The sequence below is a fragment of the Oculina patagonica genome, chromosome 1, assembly GCF_052425735.1.
Source record: "Oculina patagonica isolate OP01 chromosome 1, crgOcupat, whole genome shotgun sequence".
NCBI classification, from domain to species: Eukaryota; Metazoa; Cnidaria; class Anthozoa; order Scleractinia; family Oculinidae; genus Oculina; species Oculina patagonica.
The window spans coordinates 17,136,462-17,158,996 of NC_135758.1; the positions used below are offsets into that span (position 1 = coordinate 17,136,462).

Here is a 22,535-nt window from a genome sequence, read left to right on the forward strand (position 1 = left end):
GTCAATTGTACACTAAATGGATTTACCGATCGTTCAAAAAATTACAGAGAACCTTGAAAGAAACTTTGTTTAGAATTTATTTTTAGTTTGTATGAAGTCAAGAAATGTGTTGACAAGCGGCAGAGTATCGAAATTTTTCGCACCGTGCTGTACTGCACGGCAGAAATAATTATCCACATGTTCATGTTGAAAGCGAAGTTTTAATTTGAGCAGCCGGCTTTTGAAGTCAATTGTACACTAAATGGATTTACCGATCGTTCAAAAAATTACATCCAAGTTCAAAGCAATAACAGTACATTACCATTTCGTTCTCAAAAGACTTGAGAAGCCGCAATTGGTCCTTGTTTAACTCCGTGATTTGAATTCAAAACGCATTTGTAAGCACTATTACACCATATCTTCGCGGCGGTGAAAGGAAAGATAAATCCTTCATCAACAAGGTTTCAGCACTCTGTACTCCATGGTTTTCCGTTTTAAGGCCACTTTAAAATTCTATAGTGTTTCTCCTTTCCGTTTTAAGTCCCAAATATGTTTTTTTTTCTTGTTCAGAATCAAAACAAGGCCTTGGAAGTTTGTAAATACGATTTCCTTGTACGATTTCAATGCACGGAATAATACGAAAAACCTTCTTCTAGGACCCCAAGAGTTCTCTAAAAATATGCGCAGAAAACAGATTTTGATTGGTTTATTTGCCGTTATTATCTATAGAACAATAGAAGAACCAAAAAAACTCCAGCGAGGGTGGGAAAGGGCATATCCGCTGTAGGTGATGAAAGGGTCTCTCATCAGTATTGCTTCAAAATTATCCACATGTTCATGTTGAAAGCGAAGTTTTAATTTTAGCAGCCAGCTTGAAGTCAATTGTACACTAAATGGATTTATCGATCGTTCAAAAAATTACATCCAAGTTCAAAGCAATAACAGTACATTACCATTTCGTTTTTAAAAGATTTGAATTCAAAACGCATTTGTAAGCACCATTACAGCATGGCGGCGGTGGAAGGAAAGATAAATTAATCCTTCATCAACAATGTTTTAGCACTCTGTAGTCCATGGTTTTCCGTTTTAAGGCCACTTTAAAATTCTATATTTCTCCTTATCGTTTTAAGTCCCAAAGATGGTATTTTTCTTGTTGGTTTTCAAAGTCTGGTGAGACCGGCACAAGCAATTTGGGGGTGGTTTCCAATGTTTGGGTCAACATAACACTGGGGAGCTGGTGTTAAAGACGTGACTTGTCACATATGCTGTAGGTGATGAAAGGGGCTCTCATTAGTATTGCGTAAACACTTTCGGGTTCAAATTGCGGCGTTATGGATTGAAGATAACTGTAATTTTTGCATACGCAAGCCAAATTGGTCATAAACTGTCTGAAAACATTTTGTTCTTTGTATTAAAAGGAAAGTTCTTGGAGAGTGCGTTTTATCCATTAGTACAAAGTTATCAGTACAAAGATACGCACGTTAATGCTTTAGTTTGGCAAGAGTGAAGTTAATGAAATAACATAAACGGATACAAATTCCAGTGGTTTTTAACTGTTGCGGAGTGGAGTGGTTTTCAACGGTTTACGAAGTTTAAAGGAGCAATAGAGCTCTATCTACTGCTCAATAAATTTGTTTTCAATAGCACTGAACTTGACAGTTGTCATAAACTTTTCTTCACCGTTGGAAGAATTCACTCTGGAAAAGAGACAGATGTTCAGTGGAGCAAGAGAGTTACCTTGAGTGCTAGTGTCATGTGGTACAGATGTTTTTTCGATAAAGTTATCGCTACATGGTTTCGCTTTTAGTCTTTGAAGTATTTCCGCACTGCGGTTGGTAAGCGAGTGGGGAAACATCAACGCAGTTGCAGTATCTGGCAATTCTCATTTATGCTCGTGATTTTTGCCATCAGTAACTGGTTAACTCATTTGCCATCGTTTGCCAAAACGTACAATTTTTAAAGTGCTACGCTTTTCCTTCTTTTTTTTCTCTCACTTCTGTTATGTTCAATTTTTTTTAACACGTGTTTTCTTTTGTTCTGCCGTGTTTATTTATAGCCGTTTACGCTATTCCGTTGTCTTAGTTGTTATCAATGCTGACACACCCCTTGACACACCAGTTGAGATAAAATTCTCCCGTTATATGCTAAGCTGCGCTAAAGAAGTTTTTTTTTTCTTTTTAGAGAGATAAGCTACCACTTTATTCCAATTCTACGGTATGATACATTCTATGAATTTTTGGTATGGCAGTTTTAGTATTTAATCCTGAATTTCCTACTGTGCGATTAAGTAAGTCGCTAACAGGCTCGTTAGTATGTTTTCGTGAGCGATGCTTTTGAATTTACACAATGGACGCACAGCAAGATAAAACGAATTTCCGGTAATTGTTTGAGTACATAGGTGGTGGAAAACACGGATCCTGCTTCCCAAAATCCGTAACCGGGTTTACATTACGTTTTTGACGTAGGGTGTAAGCAAGCCCGACAGTTTATAAATTTCAGTTAGAAACTAAACAGATGAAGTCTTCTTTTTAAGTTATCACCCAAAATTTTATTCTTTCTTATAATTTGTAACAGATTTTTGGTCTAATTAGACCGTAAATCGCCAAAATTATTTTAATTCGCGTTACTTCCGTTCTCCTCCAAATTTGGTATACAGGAAGTGAATTTTATCCGCCAATTACCTAGTGATTCCGGCCAAGAAACTTTAATGTGCCTTACATGACGATTTTTGCAGAAGTTATTCCTTCAGCAATATGGCGGTCTCGGTCTAACGAGCTTTAATAGGGTTTAAAAGCTCGTTAAGATGGTCTTTGAGAAGGAATAGACCATTTGCATTATGACGTAAAAGCGCAAAGACTTCTGGTAGTTGTAGTTAAGTTCGCGGGAAATTTTGAATCGTCATCAAGCTGGCTTGCCCAAGAAAATCGTGATGGAGGTAAAGAAAATTACTCTCACCGAAGAAGACGTCCCCGTAGCTTCATATAAAGGGCAAAAAGCAACCTCTCAGTATAAAACCAAGTCCGTTAAAATGAAAAAAAGTTATGCAAGAAATTGTATATTTGCTGGGTTGCGTTTTGTAGTGAAGTTTCAACGAGTGTTTCCTCCAGTCGAGTCTCAGTCGCGTGGTTACTTAATTAAATTCCTCAGTAAAACTTTTGCTTGCCAGGTATTTTCAAATAATATACGAAGACGCAATATTTTACCATTTCTAAACATGGGGGAGTACAGTACATGACGTCTACACTCGTAAAAATCTTTGAGGCTCACCTTTCGAGTCGCACAAGTAATCGTTGATCAACAAGATTATGCCGGGAAATAAAATTATATTTGCTCGCACGGCCCTCGCTCGGATTGAAACCACAACTGCTACTCGACGAGCTGACATGTCCAGTACAAAAACAAGAAAACTTCTGTGTTAAAGAATATTGCAATTACAGTTCTAATTTGACGAAAAAATACAATTTTAAGATAAAAACAAATAATCTGTATTCAACTGCACAGGGAAGTTTTGATTGATCAGCTTGAAAATCCTTTATGATTGACCCTTCATGATTCATCGATGAAGCTCGATTGAACGAGGAAAATTATTTGACTCGTTTCTCTGTCTCACGGTAAAAACAAATTAAACTGACCGTCCCGTCGAGCAATCATGATATACGGTAAATTTTCTAAGCTTTTCAGTGAAGAATTAATTCACCTGCGATCGATGGAAGCGATCGTTTGTGGAACGTCTGGAAATAGATGATGAACAAAGTCAATGGCTTGCCTTGCTTTCACTTGATTCCACACAAATTTAGTTATATCCTCGACTCGTCCTTTCAAGCAATCTGTTTTCAGTGCGCGATTTTTTGAAGCTGTGTTATTTTAAAGCTAAAATTATTTATGAAGAGAAGTTGTCGGCCGCGATGAATGAATTTCTACCAAGTCAACTCCGCCACACAACGTACATATCAAACTTACTTGAACACGAACAACATTTGTCTGTCTTGGTTAAAACACAGAACTCAGTCAATTTTCATTCCAAAGCTATCATCCTGTTTTCTATATTTTTGACAGGTAACTGAAAAAATAAATGTATAAACAAATTTCGAAGCGACAAGAGCGTAAACTTATTAGCAGCTCAACTTCAGATCAAAATAAAAGACCTGGATGTCCACCTTCACGCTTGGCTGCCCTTAGCCAATCATAAGCCATAAATGGTGTTTTCCCGCGAACCTAACTACAACTACCAGAAGTCTTTGCGCTTTTACGTCATAATGCAAATGGTCTATTATGATCTGAAACGTTTTTCGAGTGTCAGAGAAAGTTACTTGGAGATTTGGGTCTATATTCGAAGCTAGAAATTGAGGTAAATTATCTTTCTTGTTGCTTAGCACGTGTTTCGGTCTGTTGCGTATGCTGTTGAATAACTTGTGTGTGTTTTTTACATCCCATCGTCCCGGGCAGCTGAAAATTTGAACACGATATTATTCATAGAACGCCCCTCAAACTGCTCAAGGCTGCTTAATCGGCAGAGAAAACGGAACAATCGATACTCACCAAGAACTATGTCGGTCAAGCTGGTTATCCTATACGTAGTTATTCCATAAAACGCTGGTTATAGATAGCCACACATTAGCTTTGGGCAGAGCGCGCTGTTCAACTGACTCAAAATCGTTCACATGCTCAATTTACATACAGAAAAGAAAGAGACCTGTTTTGCCTCTTCAGTGACAGCAGAATAACCGACGGAAACAATAGAAATAAAGTCAACAATTACTTTTTATTGTTTACAAATACAAGTTAGTCAGTTATTAAATTCTCGTTTATAAATCCGCGCGTCGTTTTCTTCTGTTTTAGCCAGCAGAAGGTTTTGGTTCATTTTCCCCAGGTACCATCGATATTTTGTAAAATCCCAGCAAGTTTTCTCCAAGGAAAACCGTCCCAGCAAGCGAACAGTCTCATTCCTAAATTTGCCAGCCAGCTCAAGTTCAGGTTGCAGAGCGGAAATTTTGTGGAGCGGTTTCGTTGGGTTCTTCTGCGTATGAATAGATAAAATTCCAAATGGTACAAAATGAAAGGGGCTCTCATTAGTATTGCATAAACACTTTCGGGTTCAAATTGCGGCGTTATGGATTGAAGATATATGATATGATATGGATATGTGAGATAGCTCATCTCACAACAGCTCACCTTGAGCAGGGTTTGACTTGGATAAATTACCTTAATAGAAACCCCTTGTTCTTGTGATTCCATTAGAAATTTCTCAGTACAAACTTATTAACTTCAGGAACTTTCATTTCCCTTTTAACAGCTTTCTTAACTTACTTCGGCTTTATGCGTTTCTTTATCTCGAACCTATGCCCCACTTCACCCTAACCCCCCCCCCCCCCAAATAATCATTATTCGACGCCTTCTTTACCTTAAATTGGCGTATTTTTAATTGAAATGGTTCTTTGTTTTGGTAGCTGTTGTTGCCACTTTTTAAAATGTTTCACACTTCTGCGTTTTACAAAATTCACACATACTGCCTTTTAAGAAAATACGTCAATGCGCATTTTATAATGTTCCTCCCATCAACCGTACCGTTCCACCGTTCCGCCGTTCCACCGTTCCTACATTCCTAATAATAAACTAACCAGAATATCCAGGACAACACAAATTTACATATTTCAACACTTGCACTCCTAAACAAAGTGAAAAGCCTAATTCACCCTTTAAAAAGAACTACTCCATACCACAATTGACTGCCAACAGATAAACCATAGCAAAATAGTCGTAGTCTCACAGAGACCTTTGATTAAACATTAAGTTTGTTGTTTGAAGTTCGTTAAGTCGATGATCGCTTGCAGTTCGATGCAGTGTACTCAGATTGTATATTAAAAGGGTTAGAGTCTGTTCGTTCGTGTTTTGTTGACAAATACACGCACTTGCTGGCCTCACAATGAACTCAAAATTTTCAATACTGCACTCGGCTACGCCTCGTGCAGTATTGAAAATTTCTCGTTCATTGTGCGGCCAGCGCGTGCGTGTATTTGTCAACAAAACACTCACAACAGTCTCTAACCCATAAATATACAACGGCTTTCCTGTATTCTGATTGGCTGTATTTTCTATGGCGTGGTATAAAAGAGAATAAATGGAAATACAGGGGAATACATGAGAATACAGGGGAATACAAGAGAATACATGAGAATACAGGGGAATACAGAAGAATACAGGGGCATACACGAGATACAGAAGAAAATACAGTCGAAGCTCTCATAAACGGACACCCTCGGGACGCGAAAAAAGTGTCCGGAACTGGAGCTGGCCGCTTACGAGAATAGTTCTTGTAAGCGGCCACTAGAGGTAATATGCATATTAGTGGTGTTTCGAAATGTAACCGGACGTGGATGACGACAAAACAAACACTGAAATATGGTACTGTAATTACAGTAAAATTATTGTGACGAACGGCGATGTGAAGTTGATTGATTAATACAAGATACAGAGGTTTTTTATATGATTTTCTTTGCGGTGTCCGCTTACGGGAGCTTAAAAACAAAGAAAAAGTCTAAGTCGTAATCTCGGAAAGTGTCCGCGGCCGCTTACGGGAATGCCCGCTTACGAGAATGTAAAAATACAGAGTTTGTATGGGAGTAAAAACGGGGTTTCTAACAAGGTGGCCGTAAGTAGAGCTGTCTGTATATAAATATCTGAATACACTATAATAAGGGCTGGCGCTTCCCTTGTGCAAACAATAAGTGTAGTGGCTTCTCGAACATTTTTCAAGGTTTCTTTCCATAAGCAGACATCATTGGGACCTAACAAAGTGTCCACTAAAGGGAGGTGTTTGCTTGTGCGAGGTTAAAATGAGTGTTAGTATGTGACTGGGACCATGACCCGGGGGGGGGGGGTACTCCCTATAATGGCCTATACGGGGAGGCTCCGCCCGAAAGGGGTACCTTTTTCAGGCTCCAGGTATATAAAAGGGTAGGGATTTCACAAATTTAGGTATATGAAAGGGTAGGGAAATCTTTCATAATGATATTTTAAAAGGCCTTTACATTAAATATTTCGAGCAGACGCAACTTTTGGATGTATCGTCTTAATTTATTAAGCGCTTCATAAAAATGACAAGAAAACATCCCGTTTTAGGTAAATGTGATGTCGTGTAGGTATATGAAAGGGGTGCCTTTTTGCAATAAAAGGTATACAAAAGGGGTACCCTTTCTATCAAAATGGTATATAAAAGGGTAAAGGGTTGGATCTTCGGGCGGAGCCTCCCCGTACAAAACTTTTTCCCCTCCCCCCCCCCCCGGGGGACCATGACTAGTCTCCGATTATGAGAGGTGCCCGCCTACGGGAGTTGTCCGTGAGTGGAGGCTCGACTGCATAATTTTTTTTTAATTAAAACAAATACATCATAAATCTTTGCGTTTATTGACTTACTCAGATCACAAAGTATTCATTAGGAATAACAATTTAACATTTTCAACGCTTATTTTTAACAGTACATTAGTCATACACAGAAACAAAATACATAAAGTTTCAAACAGTATCAAATGCGTTCAACCTAGAAAAAAAAAGACTTGTTACTTTAGACAGGGCTCTCTGCAATGCGGACAGTCTGATCCATCTTCTTTGGACAAGCAAGACGTAATTTTCCACTGCTGTTTTGTTGTAATCCGGGAATGTTCAGACAAGGACAACCGCTGACGTTGACATTTGACAAGTCGATTTGTCTTCCTGACGAGAGAAGAATGCTCTCGAGATTCCTGCATTTTACGACAGACATCACGGGTGGGCGCTTTATAACAGCACGTGACATCACGATACTTCGCAAATTGTTACATTCGCTGAACGACACATGTGCGATCTTGTCGGGTTTAACTCTCAGCTCAGCGCATTGCAGATGATGGCAATTGTCAAGCACTAACTTGCCGATGGCTTTAGTTTCAACATCTAGTCGTGGTATGGAATCGTCACTCTCCATTTCACATAGCTGTAGCGCTATTTTGCCAATGTGCGTCGATTGAAGATGATAGCGAGAAAACTTACAGTTCGTAGTGCGGATAAACGATATAGTACGAGCAATTACTTCAAAGTCCATGGCAGCCTTACTATCGCTTGCTGTCTCGCCCATCGTTACATTTAAATGCTTAAGCTCCTCGCATTTCACGGCAATGGCAGTCGCATTGGGCAAATTAATCGACACGCGCTCAAGCTTTTGACTTCGGATGAAAATTGAACATGTTGATCTATCGTGAGGGAATCCAGAGAGCTCATCCGCCGTGACTGGTCCTCGCCTGTACACATCACAGAGGAAATGTTCCAACGTAGGACAGTCAATCTTTATACTTCCGAGTCTAGGCACTTGACACAATAAAATATTCAGCACTTTAAGATGCGGACACATAGCTCCATACAATGTGAGCCCTGTCAGTTCACCAATGATGGAAAGCTTTCTGATTGTTTGATGCCCCTTTAAAAAATTGCGCAAAGTTGTAATAGGCATTGCGGGGCAAGCAACTAACTCCAAATGATTTAACCGAGTTGAAGTGGACTTTAGATTATGAAAGTTGGCGAGATTTCGCAAGCACATCGATTCTAATGACTTGGAATAGATAAATACAGCGGTGAGATCAAGGCAGTTTGCCAGTTGGAATTCTCTCAAGGCTGGAGTGTTGCATCGTAAACACTGCATTCTTAAGGTTGATAGGCCATCCAACCCTAATGTGAGTAGAGATGTGGACTCGATGGATAACAGGCTTTTTCGGTCACGGTGAACCATACCAGCACCAACAAACAGATGGTGAAGCGACTTCATAAGCTTCAGCATGATACGCAAGTGGTCGCTTGTGAAAAAAAGTGGACATGTTCTCAACTCCAAACGTGTCACCACCGCAGCAAGTCGCTGAGAGGAAGCAATCGTTTTCAAACACATGTCTCTGTTGTGAATAATATGCGGAGGCAATGTTGGAATAAGACCAAACCCAGATAACATCAAGCTCCGTCAGGTTGACCTTGTCAAGAAACGCGATCAAAGTGGAGGGCGGGAACGCGATGGAGTCTAGCGCAAGTTTCAAAACTTTGAGACGAGGAAATCTCAAAAGAACCATCTGGAGATGTTGAGGTGTGATGAAGTTCTTTTCTAGCGACTCTGGTTGCTGGAACAACCACTGGATTTCTGGCGGTTCGGAGCGAAGGTACTCAGTGAGATTCAGCTCTTCCAGTATGCTTGCGCACTGCAATGTTTGTAAAAATCTAGGGTCCCATTCTAACAGTGGCACATCCAAGCAGGTTAAACTTGGTAAGTGAGAAAGCAGTTCTCGTAGATATGGATCTGTGAAGGTTCTTGTAATTGGGTGATCCCTTAAGCATGTGATATAATGTCCAAACTTGATGAGACACTGCCGAAGTACATCTCTATACTTGGCGTATTCTGTAACGCAGAGTGGATACGCACGGGTGAAGTGAATGCATTTCCAAAGAGACGGAGTATTCTCAATCACATCCTTCCATCGCTTGCATACGACCGACAGGCGAGCTAAATTATCGTAAACTGGATGAAAAAACGCGAAAATGTGCGCCAACACCTCATTTGGCAGGGAGTCCATACTTTAATTTCTTGGTCAGTGAAGTTGGCAAGACTTCGAAAGACTACAATGCGTGCGTCATAATAGATCGACTTATCCTCGAGATGAAAGCACGCGCAAGCGTAACGTAAAATTCTTGAAATAAAAGTATAGTTTTTGTGCTGAAATGATAAATTCTTGGACGTTTTGAGGCTTCTTTCTCTCCATCAACATTAAAAAATGCCGTTAACTAGCAGCACGCGCCTGCTCATTTCAAATGATCAAATGCGTCTTCGACATAAGCGCGCGCGCTCATCATGTCACAAAAGAGCAAAGCCAAGGTTAGTCCCCCGTTGGATAGAAGTTCTTGTGGTGGAAAATTAGACTGTCCACAGCCCTTTATTTTTTCGTGTTTTTTTTTTTCGATCGATTAGCGCGCGGTGAGAACGGCGAGAGAACTGGGCACCAGCGCAAAACGGAAGAAGCAAGGGGGGTGGGGGTGGGGAGCTCGATTCGCTCGCTTACCGCCCCCCTCCCCCCGCACGCTCGCGCTTCGCGCTCGCTTCGTTTGCTTTTTTGCGTTGAAAAATCGAGAGGCTGTGGACAGTCTAATGGAAAATTAGTGATAAAAATTTGAAACCCTGCGCAGCGTAGGTGCTGAATGTATAAATGAAAAAAAAAATGTAAATACTACGCTGTAGTCAAAAAAACTATTCCCGACGTTTCGGCAATGCTGCCTTCTTCAGGGGGACAAAACTATTTAGCCGTTAAAAAGTTTGTTGTATCACACGCGCATTTAAATAAATGCTCGCGCACGTTTCCGCGCGCGCGAGAGCGCACGATAATACAAAGAAGTCAATTCACGTAAAGCTAAAATCTTGATTAAGTCCACTCGGAGCCAGAGTTCCGTGTTGGAAGATGTATCTCATCTCCTGTTTCTTGCGGTAATGGAAAATTAGCCTTGCCTCTTTGCGTCGATCACGCCTGCCAGGGGAAGAAGAATATTTCGCGGCAGAGATGTCTGCGCTTTTTATCACCAATTTATGACAGATTTCGCGCACACATACGACTCTACATCCAGTGGAGATAAACAATGACTTTGCTCTTTTGTGACAATACAAGCGCGCGCTTTTGTCGAAATAGCCAATTTTTTCGCTCGCCGTTTTTCGCGCCGCTGCCCAACTAACCGAACTAGGCTAATGTCGAAACGAACTTTTAAAAATCGTTTAAAGTAACTGCAAGAGCATGTTGTTGGTTAACGATATTTTTTAAAGGCTGATGGAGAGACAGAAATCTCGATAAGTCAAAAATATGTAATCATTTTTAGCACTGATTAACATCCGCAAACTAAGTGAGATTGAAGCCTTTGTGATGAGCTGTTTCTTGTTCTTTTTCTGTTGCTTTACTAGCTCAAAATTTGTCATGTAGCTTGCTATTAACAACATTAGTTGGCACGAAAAATAGAGCGCAACTATTTGCGCGGAAAGAGTTAAAGAAAAATTCGCCATATCCGGACGAGGTTACTGTCAATACCATATTTTCCTCGCCGCTCTGTACTTGAGTCTTTATGCAGGTTGAATACACAGTTTTTATTTTATAAGAATCTAGTTTATAAGAATATCAAGGCTGAAATTTGCGAATTTTTAAGAACATTTTAAGAATAAACCTGAGGCTGAGATTTTACAAAGAATATAATTTTGTGAAAATACATCATTTATCAGACTCCGGCTCCGTAAACAGCAATTGTTCAATGCTTTGATATGACAATTCAATGCACGGTACATTTTAAATTGATATACTCTAATACGTACTGAAACGGGAATGTCAAACGATATTATTATCTAAGAATGTTCAATCTTATAAATTAAAAAGGGGGAAGGCAAGTGTTTTTTTGTTTGTTGGTTTAGTTTTCAGTATACCCAAAGTTTCTTGTAAAAACGTATCCCCAGTGTAAAAGGTTTTAATTCGCTTGCTAAAAGCGCTGACGAGAATTTACATTCCTCCATATTTGTACCCGGCCAAATGGCAAATTCTAGGTAATTTTCTTACTATAGTAATTTTACTCTCGATATAAACTCGAATTCCCGATAACTTGAACCTTTTTCGATTTCCCTTGACGGTTTGAGTTATCTGGATTCAATAGATCGATAGATTGAATGCTCGATTTCTGCTGCTATGTGATAGCATTCAGTCTTCGAACTTTTAAACTTCCTCTGGTGGATGAGCGGTGGGCTGCACGCGGCGACGCGATACAGCGAAAATTAATTAAGTTACGCAAAACGCACAAGAAAAGCGACGTCAGCACGCAGGTTACGCATCTTATTTTTTGCGCTGATCTAATTCGCATCACTCGTACAAAAGTGCGCTTGTGTTGACTCGGACTTGCTACAGAGACTACACTTTAAGAACTATTTTGTTGGGATCGTTATGTACAAAAGCTTTTCACAAACACGATTGATACATGATGGAAACTATTATAAATTCAGAATATTCTCTCTACACAGCCTGTGTATAACAGCCATAAAAAGTAATTGCACAATGAAAGAAAAGAGCTAATAATAGGAAGACGCTGTTGGTCATAGACTTTTATAAGATTTGGTGGCTCCTAAAGGAGCCGTTGGTTTTGGCGGGAAACTCACAAAGCGAGTTTACTTGCTGCTGGTGTACTTGGTCACAGCCTTGGTTCCTTCACTGACGGCGTGTTTGGCCAGTTCACCAGGCAGAAGCAGCCTGATAGCAGTCTGGATCTCGCGAGAGCTGATGGTTGATTTCTTGTTGTAGTGGGCAAGGCGGGAAGCTTCGGTAGCGATGCGCTCGAAGATGTCGTTGACAAACGAGTTCATGATGCCCATGGCTTTGCTGGAGATACCAGTGTCAGGGTGAACTTGCTTCAACACCTTGTAGATGTAGATAGCATAGCTTTCCTTTCTCTTTCCCCTTCTCTTCTTCTTTCCATCAGCCGCGGCCTTTGCCTTACCGGCTTTCTTCTCGCCTTTCTTTCCTGCAACTTTGGGTGCCATGTCTGTAGATCAGAATTGATTTGAATGAAGGTAGGATGATACATCTTGTATTTATAATAAAATAAAGAAGGGATCAATTAACATAAGGATCGAAATTCTCGATAACTGATTGGCCATTCTAACTTAACTGACCTTTGAGGTCATTTGATTTGCATGTGGTTTGTTTATACTACTTAAAGTCTTTGTCTAATCTTGTCAAATGGAAAGCTCTAATTGGTGCATTTCGATCCTGCATACCTGATTAACGGCAAATAAAATTTGGGCGCGCAAAAAATTTATTTCAGTCTCTTAGAAACTAAACTTCGTGAGTCCTACTTTCAATCATGTCTGGTCGCGGTAAAGGAAAAGCAAAGGGCACCAAGTCCAAGACCCGCTCATCCCGAGCAGGGCTTCAATTCCCAGTTGGTCGTATCCATCGTCTTCTCCGCAAAGGCAACTATGGTGAGCGTGTTGGCGCCGGTGCTCCAGTGTACTTGGCCGCTGTGCTCGAGTATTTGAGCGCTGAGATCCTTGAGTTGGCGGGCAACGCTGCTCGTGACAACAAGAAGTCAAGAATCATCCCCCGTCACCTTCAGCTGGCTGTGCGCAACGACGAGGAGTTGAACAAACTGCTCGCCGGTGTCACCATCGCACAAGGAGGTGTTCTTCCCAACATCCAGGCTGTACTTCTGCCCAAGAAGACCGAGAAGAAAGCCAAGGCCTAAATAAGCTTTTACTTACAACAACGGCTCCTTTAGGAGCCACCAAATATTATAAAGTGATGGCCAACGATTTGGCTACGCCCCATTCCAAAGAGCACATTTTAAATTAGAAATCGCGTCCAGCTTCATTTTCTACTTATCGATCAAATCAATACAAAAAGTGCTCAACAATTTTTTAACCCAACTTAACACACCCGCCCTCAATGCGCACAAATCGAACATTTGAAACGCGCGCGACCGTTACAGAAATTGCGCCAAAACTCGATTTCGCATCACTATTCTCTAATATAGAAGAAACCCAAAGCTTAAATAAGCTTTAACTCACATCAACAGCTCCTTTAGGAGCCACCAAATATTATGAAATACATTATTTTCAATTACAAAATTCACGCCAAAAAAAATGCAAAATTTGAATGTTTAAAATAAAGCCCGCGCTCGAGTGATTTGAACGTCCGTGCGGGACTCGGAAGGCGGATGTGAATCCTGTTTTTTTCAGTTGTAATTCAGCCAAAAAGTGCACCATTATTTTTTTGTTTAAATTGTAGCCCGGTTTGAAATTATCAGGCGGTACTTTTTAGCCTGCGAATACAGCCGCCTCTCATCCTCATTCGCTCCCGCTACGAAGAGCGAAAAGGTACTTTTGTGTGCAATTGCAACAAACGTTTGAATTACGCGCACGAATCACGGGGGCTTTCGTAAATGCTCTAAAATTAAATTTGGGACACACGTACACATCCCGCTTTTTATACCGGTCGCAATGCACTTTACATTGCTGGCGCGGGATTTCGAATGGCTGCTTTTGGGGTAGGCCAAGAATCAATTTTCCCTTGCCACTTGTGATGAGAAGCATATAACGGTTGAGTGCTTCATTCGTGTAGCCTGCGAGCGTATTGCACCAGTTACAGAAAAGGCGAAGCTTCGGTAAAGAATACAAAAGTACTAGAACCTCAGCCTTTCTGTGGTAGAAGTATGATGGTAATCTTACCCCACAATTCATGACAATTTGGGGAAAGCAAGCCTTCGGTTTATCTTGTAACTGTCTGTGCAAAAAGCGTGACTATACCATATAAAAGAACCCTTATTATTTACCTTCAGCATTTTAAACTTCTGCCGATGTTAATATCAGAGTTAACAGGAAAACGTTTATTGGCTAGATTGCAGAATACCCTGCCACTTTTTTGCATCGCATCCCGTTTATTGATCATGACTTTTGAGAGATTTGGTGGCTCCTAAAGGAGCCGTTTGTCGTTGTCGGTAAGCTAGTCTAACCGCCAAATCCGTACAGAGTACGGCCTTGTCGTTTCAGAGCGTACACCACATCCATGGCTGTCACAGTCTTTCTCTTGGCGTGCTCGGTGTACGTCACAGCATCACGGATCACGTTCTCAAGGAAAACTTTGAGAACACCACGAGTCTCCTCGTAGATCAGGCCAGAGATTCGCTTCACTCCGCCACGGCGAGCAAGACGACGAATGGCTGGCTTGGTGATGCCTTGGATGTTATCACGAAGAATTTTTCGGTGACGCTTAGCGCCTCCTTTTCCTAGACCTTTGCCTCCTTTACCGCGACCAGACATGTTGATTGCTACTTGTGTGACTGAAAATAACTAAATTTGTGCAGTTTATCCGGCTTTATACGGTGAAGAATGACCTCTCAGAAAACACTATATGAATATATGTTCCTATTGGTTGACTACATACAACAAAGCCAAAGGTCAAGAAACCATAAAGGGTCCATAAAATGTATTCACGCAACAGGTAAAAAGCACTTGCATAGAAAAAAATCTTTACCTTTGAGAAACATTCGTGTTTAATCTTAACAAAACATTTTGTTAATTGTTCTCACTTTTGAAGTTTTATTTTCCATAGCAGAACAGTCCGAAATGCCTAAAAAAAAAAATCTTCAAAGCTTGTTCGGATCGAAATACAGTCACAGAACCGTGAAATTACTTACTGGTTTTCTCACTAAGCCAATCAGATCTCTTCGTTTTAAACCAATCAGGAACAAGCCCGCCAGGTATAAATCCATTTGTAAAGTTATAATGACATATTCGGTTATCTTTCTCGTTTTCGAAGATGGCGCGTACGAAGCAAACTGCACGTAAATCAACTGGTGGTAAAGCTCCACGCAAACAGCTCGCCACAAAGGCAGCTCGCAAGAGCGCTCCTGCCACCGGTGGAGTCAAGAAACCTCATCGTTACAGGCCTGGAACAGTCGCTCTTCGTGAGATCCGTCGTTACCAGAAATCCACCGAGCTGCTGATCCGCAAGCTGCCCTTCCAGCGTCTTGTGCGAGAAATCGCTCAAGATTTTAAAACCGATCTGCGTTTCCAGAGCTCCGCCGTGATGGCTCTTCAAGAAGCTAGCGAGGCTTACCTCGTTGGTCTGTTTGAAGACACCAACTTGTGCGCCATCCACGCCAAGCGTGTTACCATCATGCCCAAGGACATTCAGTTGGCCCGCCGAATCCGCGGAGAGCGAGCATAAGTGGATGACATCATTCACTAAACAAACGGCTCCTTTAGGAGCCACCAGATTGATAAAAGAAATGACCAATCGATCTATTAGATTCATGTTTTCACCTCTAAATTTAGTCTGCAAAGAGTCTATTATATTTTTGCCCAAGAAATATTGGTTCGCAAAGCCTAATTTAGTGGGAAGCACCGAATGTTTTTTTACGTCTAGAAATATCGATAGTTTTATACGATCAAAAATGCTCTAGGTTTTGCAAAAAAAAAAAAAACCGACACGCGAACGATAATTCGCGCGCAAAGTATGCGCCTTGCGAAGCGACGTTTGCATCGGCCACGCAAATATGGGATCCGAATTCTATCATTTCCATGCCGCTTTAAAGTGGACTTAAAAGTTTAAAAGTAAATGACATCCAAATAAACTGGGACTACGCGCAATAGGAGCGCAAGATTTAGGATGTGCTTGGGAGGATAACGCTCAAAAGAGTCGACTTGTGGCAAGACTAAATGAGCGCCGCAAATTATGTCTTAGCCCTGTACTTGGTGCTCTTCAAGCTAGTGATTAATTCCTTTCGTTCGGACTAAAAAGGAGAATCAAAAATACTATTGGCCTCCTCTTCGCAATTTTTGCTCCAGTATTTTTATTCCGGTCTGCGTTTCGCGCGCACTTGGACCATGGATAGTAAAAGGACTGGTACTATTAAACAAAGCGTAAAATCCTATCCCTTAGATGACAACAAAATACCCACACGACTGAGTCACACAACGTTTTGTTAATTAACTGCGCTTCGTAAATTTCTCGATTTTCAACCGGTAGGGCCACGAGTATTTTGTGAGTAAGAAAGCACAGAAGGAAAAAAGCTTATACGGGATTTAGCTTAACAATCTGAGAAGATCCAAAATATTGGATTATTATTTTTAGGGTGGATGTACTCTGTTGATTATTGCTCTTTTATTTCATGTGGTGGCTCCTAAAGGAGCCGTTTTTGTTCAGTGGAGGTTTTCTTGGCCTTTACTTCTTGGCGGTCTTCTTCGCCGCGGGTTTCTTGGCCGCTTTCTTGGCGGGCTTTTTAGCTGCAGGTTTCTTCGCTGCGGTTTTCTTTGCTGCGGGCTTCTTTGCTGCTGGCTTTTTAGCTGCGGGTTTCTTTGCTGCTGGTTTTTTAGCCGCGGGTTTCTTTGCAGCCTTCTTTGCCGCTGGTTTCTTCGCTACCTTCTTGGCGGCAGGCTTCTTTGGTTTGGCGGCGGGCTTCTTTGCGGCTGGCTTCTTCTTCGGTTTCTTCTCCTTCTTTTCCTCCTTGGGAACCTTGAAGGAACCTGAAGCACCAACTCCCTTGGTGTGCACAAGTTTTCCGTTGGCGGCGGCTCTCTTCAAAGCCATCTTTAAGTGGGAGCCGACCTCTCCAACCTTGTAGTTGGCTTTGATGTATTTCTCGATGGCTTGGCGGGAAGAACCGTTTCGCTCCTTCAATGCTACAATTGCAGCTTTGATCATATCAAGATAAGGCGGATGAGCGGCTGGCTTTTTAGGAGCTGCCGGCTTCTTCTTTGCTGGAGACTTTGCTGCTTCGGACATGTTGCAATTTAAGAACGTCGAATCTGGTTGCTGACTTCATCTGGTGTTCGATTTAGGCGGCCTTGTTGAATGCAAATTTGTTGTAACCCGTTACACGTTACAACTACGTCATCACGTCACATGACTCACTTCACTTGACACATGAATCAATGAGTCTTGACTTGTTGTTTTGCTTGCTTTCGAAACATGGTCTCACCGGTTTTATAGTTACACACCGTTACACGGGGTTACAATCAGTTACACACCGTTACACGGGGTTACAAGCAGTTACACACCGTTACACGGGGTAACAAGCGAAACAACAACAATAAAGTGTTAAATGAATAAAAAAATTGTAAAAATATATATTTATAAAAGATACAAATAATTAAATGAAATAAATGCTTGGAGTGTTTTTAAAGTTACAAAAAAGTGTACATATTGTATTCTATTTCGTTTTAATATCACCGAAGTCTGTAGCCGATTTTTATTTTTTTAACAAATCTTTGGAAATTGCAGAAATACTATTCACCCACTACCAAAGCGTGTAACTGATTGTCACCCCGGACGACAACCTGCGAGACGATGAACCCCGGTAACGGGTGCCCCGCGCCCCGGTGGGACAGTAACCCCACCCCGGACCTGAACCCCGGTAAAACCCCCGAACCCCGGTACGGCATACACCCCCCCCTAACCCGCCCCCGCCCCGCGTCCCTTTATACCCCACCCCCCCTCCCCCCCCCCCCCCCCCAACATTACCCCCCCCCCCCCTAACCCCCCCCCCCCCCCCCTCCACCCTCCCCTTCCCCCTCTCCCCCCCCCCCCCTCCCCCCCCCCTCCCCCCTCCCTTGTAACACCCCTGTACTGTCCCTACTCCTCCCGTCACGCCCCCCCCCCCCCCCCCCCCCCCCCCCCAACCCCCACGCACTAACCCCCCCCCCCCCCCCCCCCCCCCCCCCACCCGACGCCCCCCCCCCCCCCCCCCCCCCCCCCCCCCCCCCCCCCACCACCCTCTCCTACCCGTCTACCTCCCCTCTTCCTCCCCGTCTTTTGTACCCCGTGTAACGGTGTAACTGCTTGTAACCCCGTGTAACGGTGTGTAACTGCTTGTAACCCCGTGTAACGGTGTGTAACTGCTTGTAACCCCGTGTAACGGTGTGTAACTGCTTGTAACCCCGTGTAACGGTGTGTAACTGCTTGTGACTCTGTGTAACGGTGTGTAACTGCTTGTAACCCCGTGTAACGGTGTGTAACTGCTTGTAACCCCGTGTAACGGTGTGTAACTGCTTGTAACCCCGTGTAACGGTGTGTAACTGCTTGTAACCCCGTGTAACGGTGTGTAACTGCTTGTAACCCCGTGTAACGGTGTGTAACTGCTTGTAACCCCGTGTAACGGTGTAACTTGTAACCCGTGTAACGTGGTAACAGTAACCCCCCCCCCTCCCCCCCCTACTTAACTTTACCCAACACCCCTCGTCCCCGTTACTCTCTTTGCCCGTGTAACGGTGTGTAACTGCTTGTAACCCCGTGTAACGGTGTGTAACTGCTTGTAACCCCGTGTAACGGTGTGTAACTGCTTGTAACCCCGTGTAACGGTGTGTAACTGTTGTACCCCGTGTAACTGTGTAACTATTGTAACCCCGGTAGTCTTTTACTGTAACGTGTGTAACTGCTTGTAACCCCGTGTAACGGTGTGTAACTGCTTGTAACCCCGTGTAACGGTGTGTAACTGCTTGTAACCCCGTGTAACGGTGTGTAACTGATTGTAACCCCGTGTAACGGTGTGTAACTGCTTGTGACCCCGTGTAACGGTGTGTAACTGCTTGTGACCCCGTGTAACGGTGTGTAACTGCTTGTAACCCCGTGTAACGGTGTGTAACTGATTGTAACCCCGTGTAACGGTGTGTAACTGATTGTAACCCCGTGTAACGGTGTGTAACTGATTGTAACCCCGTGTAACGGTGTGTAACTGATTGTAACCCCGTGTAACGGTGTGTAACTGCTTGTAACCCCGTGTAACGGTGTGTAACTGCTTGTAACCCCGTGTAACGGTGTGTAACTGATTGTAACCCCGTGTAACGGTGTGTAACTGCTTGTGACCCCGTGTAACGGTGTGTAACTGCTTGTAACCCCGTGTAACGGTGTGTAACTGCTTGTAACCCCGTGTAACGGTGTGTAACTGCTTGTAACCCCGTGTAACGGTGTGTAACTGCTTGTAACCCCGTGTAACGGTGTGTAACTGCTTGTAACCCCGTGTAACGGTGTGTAACTGCTTGTAACCCCGTGTAACGGTGTGTAACTGCTTGTAACCCCGTGTAACGGTGTGTAACTGATTGTAACCCCGTGTAACGTGTGTACTGCTTGTAACCCCGTGTAACGGTGTGTAACTGATTGTAACCCCGTGTAACGGTGTGTAACTGCTTGTAACCCCGTGTAACGGTGTAACTGCTTGTGACTCTGTGTAACGGTGTGTAACTGCTTGTGACTCTGTGTAACGGTGTGTAACTGCTTGTAACCCCGTGTAACGGTGTGTAACTGCTTGTAACCCCGTGTAACGGTGTGTAACTGCTTGTAACCCCGTGTAACGGTGTGTAACTGCTTGTGACCCCGTGTAACGGTGTGTAACTGATTGTAACCCCGTGTAACGGTGTGTTACTGATTGTAACCCCGTGTAACGGTGTGTTACTGATTGTGACTCTATGTAACGGTGTGTTACTGATTGTGACTCTGTGTAACGGTGTGTTACTGGTTTTAGCCCAGTATAACCTCTTGTAACCCCTTCCTCTCAGCGTAAAGGGTAACTTGTTCCATTAATGTGCGTTTTCTTTTATCAGCGGACTTCAATTGACTTCAATTGACGCACGCGCAATAGACATCTCCATTGAAGCAATATTAGTGTAACGTGTAACGGGTTACAATTTATTTGTGTGAATGTATCAAGCCTAAATCGGTCGTGGTATAGCTGACTTAGGAACTGAAGACTCAAAATGCTCATTTGTAAGTGCTCGTAAAGTTTATGCGCTAGATGCGGACCACCGAGGAAACAAGCCTTGAATATGGCGTCTTCGAATTCTGTGCTAGTTTGCCCCACGACTTGCGCAAATAATATGTTGTACCAATGAGATTTATTAAAAATAGGTTAAATAATTTGTAGTGGTGATATTTTGTAAGACGCAGATGTAAACAATTTTGGGATAAATAACGAAAAAGGAGTAAATTTTCAGCTTAAATGTTTATAAAGTTGTAAAATTCTAAACAACATTTCGTCTTAAAAGCTAAATAACTTTAGTTTACATCGCTATTCTTAAAAATATCGAAAACTCTGAGAAAGAACAACTCTTAAATCTTGCGCTTCTATGTTTAAATCAGATCTTCTATTTATCCCCTATTGCTGAACGCCTTTGAAGTTTGAACAACAAGGACACCCTCCTTCAGTCCGCCATTTGTAAATCACTGTTTGATCCTGAGTCCCCGAGCAACTTATCAGATCTGCGCTCTACGGTGTAAACTCAGAGTAATATTTTCGGAGAAATGAAAGTTATTTCAATGCGAGGAAGAACTGAGATTGACAATTTTAATATACGTTTAGTTTTGCAAGAGCTATAGAAACATTCCGTAACATTTCTCAGTAGCCATCGCTATCGATCGCTATCAACCCGTATCGCGCAAACTAAATTTGCCTTTCTGCCGGAATGGTTTCTTCTTAGCCAGTACGTGCCCTCAGTTTCCTAAACTCGTAAGGTGTGTGGAACTAGAAAACGAAGAAGCAAACTTTCAAACAGATCATTAAAAATGATCAGATATGTTCATGGTTTTTGTAAATCAGTGTAAATACACAATTTGTGTATAGCGCGTCCAACATTGATTAGCTTTTTATGCCAACTGGATCATGCAGTGATGCACTGATCCTTGATGAAGTCGGTAACATGTATAGAACTGAATTTTTTTTTAGTGTAGATTAGAAAAAGAAAGAGTTAAAAGTACATTCTGGATCATAACTCTAAACTGCGACCACGTCCCGGAGACCACGTGCGGTTCATTATACACACTTTCTTTGTACATGGGTGTGCGTAAAAATACAACAAAACTGCGTAATTGTCATTACTAAAAACTCTTCTAGAAGCCGCCGATGTTTGGGGAGAGATTACAGATCGGAGATCATAAGGAAAAAGGAACATATCAACTTAACCTATTCAGCATTTCTGCGACGTATTTTAAAAAAGTGAAGAGAGCTGACTCGTTATATTACTCAGTGAGTTAGCTTACTTTGGCAGACACAAACATAACATTCCATTATTACGGTATTCGTCATGCTTTATCGATCGTTGCTACAATTTTGAACTAGAGAGTAGTGCACTATGTAATGTCCTCTAATGTAGCACATGTGGAACAGATTGTCATGATGTTCAAAGCCGACCGATTCGTTCGGGTTGCATGCAGCGACCAGCCTAATGTTACACTAGTAATAGTTCCAACTATAAAGTTGCCCCCGCCTTTTTATAATTTGTTTTACATCATTCTAAGTTTAGTGGAGTCTTTTTGTCGCTTTTAATTATTGATGCCGATGGACTACACAATTAGACTTCTTTTTTTACTGTGCAATGTACGTCACGACCGACATTGTTTGCTGCAGAATTTCTTGTTGTGTGACACTCCGTTGCGTCCTAAAAATATTCACAGGTTCAAGTCGAATATATCACCTAGCGCGCGGAACTAACTCCTAGCGGAAATAACACATAACACATTATTCGTGGTGACAACACCCAAGCTTTATATTCCCGGGCTTATAACATTCAAAATAACTTACAATAATTTCCAGGCCAAAAAGCCCAAAAATTCCACGAGTAACAAAATATGGCACATTCAAAGATTCGAGAAAACAATTTTTAACCTTATTCAACCCACTCTTTGGATCAAATAATCTGACAGTTTGTTAGCGAAACGAATTACCTTGTATTACATGACAAAGTTCATGCTTTTGTTTATTACTCGTTGAAAGATGTATACGATACAGCAAACCTCCGAAAGCACTCGAACCAGCTCTTGGAACACACGTAGCCAAGAACACGAAACTAATTGCTCGAAATCTTTCGACGTATTACTATGATATTACTATAAACAACTGCTTCAAATATCACTTAACACAACCAAAGCAGAGAAACTGCTCGAACATATCTGTGAACACGCGTAAGCCAAAACCGGAAACGAAATGCTGCTAGAAGCTGGCGAAGCTCGAAGGTGACGAAACGCGACCTCGTGGTTGCAAGTACCCGA

The 22,535-nt window shown here is 42.1% G+C and overlaps 5 protein-coding genes, 1 long non-coding RNA gene and 1 pseudogene across 7 annotated transcripts; 3 read left to right on the forward strand and 4 right to left on the reverse strand.

The window, feature by feature from the left end:
• The first annotated feature begins 4,248 nt into the window (after window positions 1-4,248).
• LOC144659621 (uncharacterized) lies at window positions 4,249-5,351 on the forward strand. Its single transcript, XR_013571936.1, has 2 exons — window positions 4,249-4,327; window positions 4,850-5,351. It is a non-coding gene; the product is annotated as an uncharacterized LOC144659621 (long non-coding RNA).
• A 3,369-nt stretch (window positions 5,352-8,720) lies between these two features.
• On the reverse strand, window positions 8,721-9,839 carry LOC144645351 (uncharacterized). The gene has a single exon (XM_078504903.1). It carries the CDS (start codon window positions 9,558-9,560, stop codon window positions 8,721-8,723), a length of 840 nt encoding a protein of 279 aa, XP_078361029.1. The 5' UTR covers window positions 9,561-9,839.
• A 2,092-nt stretch (window positions 9,840-11,931) lies between these two features.
• Window positions 11,932-15,230, reverse strand: LOC144659512 (histone H2B, gonadal). 2 transcript variants are annotated; one of them, XM_078519979.1, is made up of 2 exons: window positions 15,193-15,230; window positions 11,932-12,540 (listed from the first exon to the last, which is right to left on the reverse strand). In XM_078519979.1, the coding sequence occupies exon 2, from the start codon at window positions 12,536-12,538 to the stop codon at window positions 12,167-12,169; it is 372 nt and encodes a 123-aa protein (XP_078376105.1). In that variant the 5' UTR covers window positions 12,539-12,540; window positions 15,193-15,230; the 3' UTR covers window positions 11,932-12,166. The 2 variants fall into 2 exon arrangements, with proteins under 2 accessions (XP_078376105.1, XP_078376099.1); XM_078519973.1 differs by lacking the exon at window positions 15,193-15,230 and adding an exon at window positions 12,776-12,885.
• Window positions 12,860-13,510, forward strand: LOC144659505 (histone H2A pseudogene; annotated as a pseudogene).
• Window positions 14,443-14,820, reverse strand: LOC144659538 (histone H4). Its single transcript, XM_078519996.1, has one exon. It carries the CDS (start codon window positions 14,813-14,815, stop codon window positions 14,504-14,506), a length of 312 nt encoding a protein of 103 aa, XP_078376122.1. The 5' UTR covers window positions 14,816-14,820; the 3' UTR covers window positions 14,443-14,503.
• An 84-nt stretch (window positions 15,231-15,314) lies between the features above and the next one.
• Window positions 15,315-15,737, forward strand: LOC144659489 (histone H3). The gene has a single exon (XM_078519943.1). The coding sequence runs from the start codon at window positions 15,315-15,317 to the stop codon at window positions 15,723-15,725; it is 411 nt and encodes a 136-aa protein (XP_078376069.1). The 3' UTR covers window positions 15,726-15,737.
• Window positions 15,738-16,721: 984 nt separating this feature from the next.
• Window positions 16,722-17,282, reverse strand: LOC144659480 (histone H5-like). Its single transcript, XM_078519930.1, has one exon. It carries the CDS (start codon window positions 17,280-17,282, stop codon window positions 16,722-16,724), a length of 561 nt encoding a protein of 186 aa, XP_078376056.1.
• Between the last annotated feature and the right edge of the window lie 5,253 nt (window positions 17,283-22,535).